The 8853-nt window shown below is 36.0% G+C and overlaps 1 protein-coding gene across 2 annotated transcripts in view; it reads right to left on the bottom strand.

The window, feature by feature from the left end:
- Positions 1–1135: 1135 nt before the first annotated feature.
- The window catches only part of TRAPPC12 (trafficking protein particle complex 12), a 50589-nt gene continuing 42871 nt past the window's right edge, over positions 1136–8853 (bottom strand). Inside the window, exons 10-12 of one of the 2 annotated variants that reach the window (XM_015621155.3) lie at positions 3769–3869; positions 2899–2986; positions 1136–1476 (exon numbers count right to left, since the gene is read on the bottom strand). In XM_015621155.3, the coding sequence (XP_015476641.1) occupies positions 1234–1476; positions 2899–2986; positions 3769–3869 (432 nt within the window). In that variant the 3' untranslated portion in view covers positions 1136–1233. Of the gene's footprint in view, positions 1477–2898; positions 2987–3768; positions 8647–8853 lie in introns of those variants that run through there. The other variant, XM_015621156.3, reaches the window with a different exon arrangement.

Raw genomic sequence — 8853 nt, 5'->3', positions numbered from 1 at the left:
ATCTCAAAACAGTAAAACCCCCCTATGAACAGATGCATGTATTGTGTTCATGTATAAGGGAGTATCTGCATTGAATCTTTATGATACAGATGCAGGGAGAAATGTGGGCAGAGAAGTGAAATACACTGGTATCACAGTGGTACCGTGATTCCAAAAATATGTGTTCTGAGGGATGCCAAAATCAGTGTATGCTGATACTGCTGCATCACAAACTTAACTTCCTTGTGTCCTGAACCCCATTTGCTTCCACTTTGTGTGGCCTAACCCTTAAGATGCCTCTGCCTCAGGCTCTGTATCATTTTCCCTGGGAAATATTTTGTGCTCAGTGTTTTTGCTTGATAATGGAAACGGCAAGGAACTGAGCTGAAATCCACTGTGTTTCCACTCCAACTGTCAGTGCTCACTTCTCTACCCAGCAGAATGCCAGAGTGGAGCAGCTTTGCAGAATCCATGTGATTTAATCTGAAAGATTTAACAGTAACTCAAAACCAAGGAAGTAAAGAGAAACCATTCAGTATAGTCCCTCATACTGTGGGAAACTGATACTGTGCAGGACTGTATCACTCCCTCACATGCTCAATGTCCCCTGTGCTACTGGAACCTGGACCAGACAGGCTCCAGCAATTCCTCCCAACCTCAGCCATGCTGTGACTCTGAATGGTGCTTATCAAGCAGCCTCCTCTGACAGCCACAGACACACAAAGGTGTAATATTCAGGAGTCTGATGGCGACAAAATGAAGCACAAAGAGTAGAAGCAAATGAAGAGAGGTGCATTCAGAATTTCCTTTCTGTAATACAAATACTGATACTCAGGCAATAACTCCTAGCCGATGAAATAAGGTCATGTGGCTTGCTCACTGACTACTGAAAATCAAGACAATAAAAAGGTTAAATTCAGTTTTTCTCATAAAAGAATCTGAGTAGTTGATTGTATAAATATATATATACACATACATAGATATATATATATAGATATATATATATATATGTACATATACAAATATATAATAGTGCACTGTAATGAGGAGTACCTGGATGGTAACAGACCTGTAGGGATGAAGCTGGCTATAAGCACAGTCTTTGCAATGACAGGCCTGTTAGAGATGACAGGTTCTGTAGTAATGCCACTAAATATTCATAATTGAATAGATTTTATTGCACATTTACACATTAGCGAGAGTATATACAATTAAAAAAACATCCTTGCTGGAAAAAAATCAGTTGGAAATTATCTATCCTAACTTGAGACACTGAGTATTAAAGCTATCACCCTCTTTGATAGCTACAGCCTCTAGAAGTGCCTGCTTCTTCTGCATACTGCGAGATGACTCCAGTTCATACATAGTGGTCAGGTTGAAGAGGACACTCTCATGTAGGTAGTGTTGAGGGTCCTGCTGAACCATTCCTTCCAGCTGCCGCAGGGAATCCTTCAGTTTCCCCAGGTAAAGAAGACAAACAGCAGCATTGTTGTTAGCCTAGTGAGAAACATATTGTAAATAAATAATGTGTATATGAATATATATATATATATATATATATACATATATATATGTATGTATTTACAAATGATGAGAAAGAAAGGAAAGAAGTCTAGCATCTGCAGTTACAACATACTTACTATATGCTAAGAATTACTATTCTGCATATGTGTGCAAAACTAAAATACATTATCAGTTATACAATGCTGTACTTTACTTATAATTCTCAAGATTTACCCTCTGCCAGTAGGACCTGCTGACTTCTAAGACCTGAAACTCTAAAAGAGAGAGTCTAAAATGAAATAGAAATAGTATATTATAATATAGTATAATTAGTCAGTTAATTCTGAAAGCCAAGTGAAACAAATTTCAGAAACCACATGAGCTTCTACATGCAGTCATTTTCACAGAGTTTTTTTTTAAATTACTTCACTGTATTTTCAGAAGTGTTTTTCTCCCTCTGGCTTACATGTCCACATAAGCAACAGGAAGATACTTTCTTATCACAAAGGCATCTACAACTGACTTCACGTAAATCTAGCAGATAGGGCAGTCTAAATACATCATAAATGATCAAGTCAGGTTCCATTTTCCTTACCACACAAAATGGGTTTTATGAGTTACTGAAAGATTCCAACAGTACAAAGTGATATAGCACGTTTAGCAGCAGAAACTTTAATATATTCTGAAAGCTGCAGATACAGGAAGAACATGGCCTTTTAGAATAACATATTTTTCTGTCCATTCAGGAAACCTTACTGAACTTGTGTGATTTATAATACACACTATTTTACGGCTTGCAAAATAATGCAATTCATGTATTCCTTAAAGTCAGTCCCTTCAGTCTGTAAATGGCCTTGGAACAGATTACTGGGGGTAAGCTGTCTGACTTCTCAGGAACACTCTTACAGGACCTGCACTGAAAACTTCCAGGTGTAGGAAACCCAAAGGTAAATAAACAGCTCTTTGATCTCAGCTTGTGACAAGAACTCAAAGCTCTTACATGCAATGTGTTAAAAATGTCATGTTTAAAATTACAATATCCTTTCAATGTTGTGTGAAATCAAGTTAATTTTATACATGTTGGCAGCTGCCGTTTCTTTTTCTGACATGCAAGTCTATGCTAAAAACAGTGAATGCAAAAAAAAGTGCTTTCACAAAGATCCCATAAAAGGAGAGTGTCTCAGAATTTCTACATGCATGCCTAAGTATTCACGCCCTTCATACAGACTGGTTCTTAACTTCCCATCCCATTTTCTATTTTATCCTTATGTATACTGTAAACCTTTTGGCACACATGCCACATCCCATTTTTCTGTAAAGCTCTGAGCATACTCTGGGTACTAATTAAATCCATGCATGAAGTATTACGAGAATAATTTAGGTGTTCATTATATATGTAGCAATTTGAAGATTTACCACAGCATTTGATGAGTCGATCCTTAAAATTTCTGTGAAAAATCGATGAGCTTCTGCAAAATTATTCTGACCAAGGTAGAGAAATGCTCTAGAAAGTAAGTGACAAATAAATGAGTTCTCAAAAACCCAAGGTAATAATACATTTAAAAAAGAATGGACACCATTTTTTATTTTTCCTGTTACAGATGTGAGAGTTTCTGACATTTGTTCTCCACAGTGTGAAAGAGATGCTGATGTACAGACAAATGGAATGACAACTTGGATCACTCAGCTATTGTATTTTTTGCCTATGAAAGCAACAGTCTTCATTGTGTTTTTATTAATTTAAATGCAGCTATTCTCTTCCCAGAATTATTTCTCTTATTGAAATCAGCCATATAATTTTCAGACCACTTTTGAATAGTATCTTCTAAATATATTAAGCCAATGTGCTAAGCATTGCAAAGTAAGTCCCCCATCACACAGCTCAATTTACTACAGTGTATTCAAGCATCCTTTGAAGCTACTGGGTGGTACTCTCCTGGCAGATCTGATTGTAGGATAACTGCCCAAAATAACTTCTCCTCTCCTAAGAGTTATTTATGCAAATGTATATTGAAAAAACACAGTGAAAGTATGCAGTGCCTGAAAGAATGAGAAAAAACTTTGTCAAATCAACTGAAAGATCACAGTTTCAATGCAGGATAATACGACTGTACCAAGTTACAGAGATCTCCTGAGTCTGTATGCCAGTCAGTCTCACTTATGACAGATGATGTTCCATAAAAAAGAGAAAGAGAACAGGGTTGTCTCAAGGGTAGTTTAATGATCACCTTTCATACTGTTAGAAGTACATTTTAAGAAGTTTTATTTAGCTATTAAAATATCTACCTGTTCATTAAAACCATAATTTGGCTCTGTAGTCCATCCAATTTGTGAGTCACTTTCTCAACATCTTGAAAATATTTTTCTGCAGTTTTTATGTCTCCAATCTAGACAGAAAAATCATAAGTAAGTTACCATAATAAGAAGACCTACATCCTGATTATACCTTATAAGGACACAAAAACATGTATAATGTATCAAAGTCTGTTATCAATCTCTTTACACCGAGGTGACTGGGTAACACCTATTACCAAACAATGCATTTGAAGAGCCATGTTAAGGTCATAAAAAGCACCCCAAAAGCATGCCAAGTTTGCCCAAAGCAGTTTCTCAGCTGGGGGCTGTGGAGCACTCATGGACTGTAGGGCAAGGAGGCCCCATATCCTCATTTAGTCCCTTTGTTGTAACTAACTCCACAGTTCAAAATAGTAGCTGAAAATGAGAAAAGGTCAGAGTTACTTCCAGTGAGACTGGCATTAGTCCACAGGTTGAGAGACACCAGTGACCTCATGTAGCACAGGACCCACACCTGGTTAACCCACAGCCTCTGGGTCGCAGCCAGGGGCCACAGGATGATTTCAGTGCATCACAACACATGTCAGAAAACAACTTGAGTACAATGGGCCACTGAGGATATTGGGAAGATGGTCCAATTGCATATTAAAAAACCACCAAAGAGTGACTGGAGAAGGATGAAGGAATGAGACATTTGAAAACTGCCATAAAGAAATACAGATTTGATGGGTGCTGGAATGGGGAAGGGGGTTTCTAAAAAAAGGTGTGTCACATACATTGATCTTTGAGATGAAAAAATACTTGAAGAAGGCCACTTATTTGGAAAATAAGTTAGCAGCATATTTTTTGGGCTGGAGAGATGGAAGAAGATGAAAACTTACGACTGGGTAAAATAAATCTAACAAAACCTCTCAAAAGGAGTAAAACTAGTTCAGAAGCATAAAGCTTTGGAAACCAGGCAGTCCTCAGGTGGGGACATTCAAGGAGGCCCTCAAGAGACCACCCATTTATTTAAAAACACTGTGAAAAATGTTTGTGACAAAAGTGTTGAAGTCTCCTTATAAAGCTCTCAGATGGTGGATATTACACATCTGAATCTTACTAGGAAACTTAATCCAGAATTCTTAAATTGCCCTAGCATTAGAAAACACTTTCTAACTTATTGCACTTTTAACCTCAGCTTTTTGTCCTGTCCATAGTGGTAGGGAAGAATGTAAAACTCTTTTTTTACAGTCTTTTGCATACTTGAAAATTTTTTCTTTCCCATCTAGAATGAGAATCAATTTTTAGGCAAAGCAGTGTTTACCCCTTTCTCATAGAATATGAGATCATGCTTTCTGGATTCTCTGAACTCTCTCCTGTTACTTCACATCCTCCCTGAAAGCCCACATAAGAAGTCTCCACAATCCAACTGATCTCTCACCAGCAGTGAGAAGCAGGAATCACTTCATGCTTCACACGTGAATATGAATTTTGCTTTTATGCCAAGTATCTGGAAGTCCAATTTGTTTACCCTTATGTAGTTTTCTTACTCTCAGCCTATTTCCTTTCTAAAGGAAATAGGCTTGTTGTTGCTTCTCATTATGTATTTGTGTTACTCCCAGTCCTTGGTAGCATTCTGCCTTTGCTGTTTGAATCACAGCCAATTTAACATTTCAGATTCTCAACTTGTCAAGATTATTTTGCATTCTGATACTGCCCTTCATAGTATCTGTACCACTCCCAGCTTGGCATCATCTGTACATTTTACAAGCATGCTTCACATTTCATCATACAGTACTACCTAACCAAAAAATACAAACACTACCTACCCTAAAGAGATCGTTGTGGAAAAGATCATCTAGCAAGTCCTTCTAGTCATCAGCAAATGACTTTCCAACTGCACTTTTCAGAGACAGCAAACATCCATCCATCTGAAAGCTCCATCTACATTTCTTCCCAATTTGCTTATGGGAATATCACAGTGGCAGCCAAAGCTGTGGCCAAAGCTGAAGCCCTACTAACACCACTGATGTAAGAGATTCTGCTTTACCTCTAATCACAAGACTCATCCCTTGTCAACATAAGGAAATTATTCTTCTTTACGTTTAGATAATCCAATTGAACACTGCAGTTAAAGATGCAACTGTCCATCTACCAAGCATTTCTGGAATACCCATTAATAGTCTTTAGAAAAGAAACAGATGCATTTCTCCCAGATGTTATGTAACTGGACTCAAAACAAAATAAGTATTATTCATTCTAAAATACCATACATTCAGTTATATTGACAAAGGATACACTTTCTCTCTATAAATTCCCCTAAAAATAATCACCAAGAAAATAAATACACTTAACTAGAGGATAATGCTGGTGAAGTGCAAATGAATCTGTCCTTGAGTAGTTTTAGCCTGGGAATCCCTTAAGCATGAGAACAATCAATTTCTAAAACAAGCTACCAGTTTGCTCTCCTGGGCGCTTGATGAGTCCAAATCTAGTATGCTTTGATACTAATCACACATTATTTGTGATCATGAATAGTTCTGATTTCTTAGCAGATCTTCTCAGCAAACATGCTGAACCCTTAAATCTCATTTTTCCCACAGAGGGAAAACAGTTTATTTTTAAATTTTTTTGGTAGGAAAGATCATTTAAAACAAGTAACTAATTTTAATTAGTCATTAAAGTAATTTAACCAATTTAAATGGTCTTTATCACTTATTCACTTATTTATCATTTTATCACTTATTTAACTTAGTTCAGAAAGTATAACCAGTATCTAATAATAATTAGCACATCAAATAAAAATTAAGATTCTACTATTAACCTCAAATAATCATACTCTCTAATGAGGAGCCTTCAATATACTATGTGCTTAACTTTGTTGTTTGTCTGGAAACAAAGATTATTTTTGTCCTAAAAAATTTTTATTGCTTTTGACTCAGTTTTGCAACACTTTATTGCAGAGGGTAAGGTCAGGCAGCTTTTAAAATTTTTTCTTAACTTACTTATTCAAATGGAAATTTTGGGTAGGTCAGCCAGCGAGAGCTACACAATATAATCCTAGAGACTGAAATGTATTCACTCTTTCTCTGTTTCATGTGAATTTCTGTTTTACAGGTCAGATGACTGCTGAAAGAATTATGCTGAAAGTCCTTATGAAAATTTCTTTGTGATAGCCTCTCTCTTTTCCTGCATTCTGCACTTCTCTAATTCTCATTTCCCATTTCTTAAGGCAACAGCCAAAGGCCTTACATCAGATCTAGACCTCCTTATGTTCCACTTACATGTGAAGATAAAGAGGACATGAGGCCTTAGTCTAATTAGATTAAGGTAATTAAGAAAAATTAAATCAAAAATAAAGCAAAGTTTTACATGATGAAAAAGGTTGCAACTTTTTTCTGTTAAACTCCTGAATTACACTCTATTTTACTTTATTGCTTTGCTTCATATGTGTGATGTTTACTGTCAGTGTCTGTGACCCATAAGCAACTGGAATCTGGCTGCCTTACGCCTCTCTTGGTAAATGTTCAAAGTTAGCAGCACAGTCTGAGGTTATTTGGGAATTACTACTTGTTTTTGAGAAGTTGTGACATTTGAATATGAGAAAATTGCTTTTCTGTTTTACCTGCAAGACATTTTATTTTTTTTACAGAGAGTGCCTTGTCAACAGTGCACACTTACCATGGAGTGATCTTATCAAAATTATGACGACCAAGACTGCAACACATTTATCTTTCTTTAATTCAAATGGCTTAGTTTTGATTTTTGATTTGTCCAGGTGGAAACTGCCTATTTCTCTTGATGTATCAAAAACTTCTATCTGTTGGACTAGTAACCCCGAGACAGCTGAAAATTTTGTCACAGAAAAAGACAACAAGACAAGCAATAAAACCATATCTCCTTAAGGTGCTAGAAGAAAGGAAAACATTTGCATTTAGAAATAATATTATTTTTAACTTCTATCTAGGTCACATGAAAATATCAAGGACTCCTCATAACCCCTTTTGCTATGTCCAGATCTGACAGCAAAACCCCTTGGAACAGGAGGCCCATAGTCACAGCCTGTATTGTGGAGATCAGTGATTTCAAATGATTCTGTAAGTTAGGAGATGCTTTCCTCACGGAAGTGAAAATTTCTCCATAGCAAATGGAACGACAAACAGACCTTGGGTGTGACATCAGGGCACACACTCTTGTCAGAAAGGCAGTGCAAGTAACATACCCAGTTATTTTCCCAGTAAGACCAGAACTATGAATAATTTGTATTTCCTTTAGTATTTAGCATATTTACAGAGCCATTCTTTAATATGCATAATTATTATGTTCCCTGTTTAGGTAATAATTAATGCATGCTGCCAATACCATAAAATTACTCCTTAGTGATGGAGATCCACTTTAAACTAGAGACTTTTAAAGACAGACATGTCTAACACATTGTGAAACCATGCTCCTGCTGAGAACTGAAAATCCATGATTGAATTTGAATGACATTCTAAGATTTCAAACAAGCAATGTTAATAATTATCTATTAAGAGCAAATGACTCAATTTCAATGTAATTTTATTAAGGAATGTCACAAATAAGATCATTTGTAAATACCTGACAATCCAAAATTAGATTTATCATTAATAATGAAAGTAAGTAGATAAAAGAGGAAAAGTTTGAATTATCAGTATCAGAAATACAAAAGAACTGCAAAGAACTTGTGAGATAATAAAAATTAAAAAAATCAGATAGCTATTTAGATGCATCATTTTTATGAAAAATAAAAAGACATATATTTTTATTTATCATTAAATACAGTAACATGGACATTTATTATACTTTTCTGTATACTGTTTTTTTCTTTTAAGTTGCTCTCCTCTCCTGTCTTCTCAGGGACATGGTCTGGATAAAAGAAGAACACTCATGAATTTTTTTCTAGATGAAAATGGCAGTTACACAGTGTGACTGAGAGTTGCATGCAGTCCGAGGTAGTGAGACATGAGATTTTTAGTGAAATTCTGTCTCACTGATGTCAATGGGAGCTTTACCCTTAGTTTTAGGGAAAGCAGAATGTCACTCTTTGAATAAAATACTAGTATAACTTTCTCC

Source organism: Parus major, chromosome 3 (assembly GCF_001522545.3).
Source record: "Parus major isolate Abel chromosome 3, Parus_major1.1, whole genome shotgun sequence".
Classification (NCBI taxonomy): domain Eukaryota; kingdom Metazoa; phylum Chordata; class Aves; order Passeriformes; family Paridae; genus Parus; species Parus major.
This window is presented reverse-complemented; position numbering and strand designations above follow the sequence as displayed.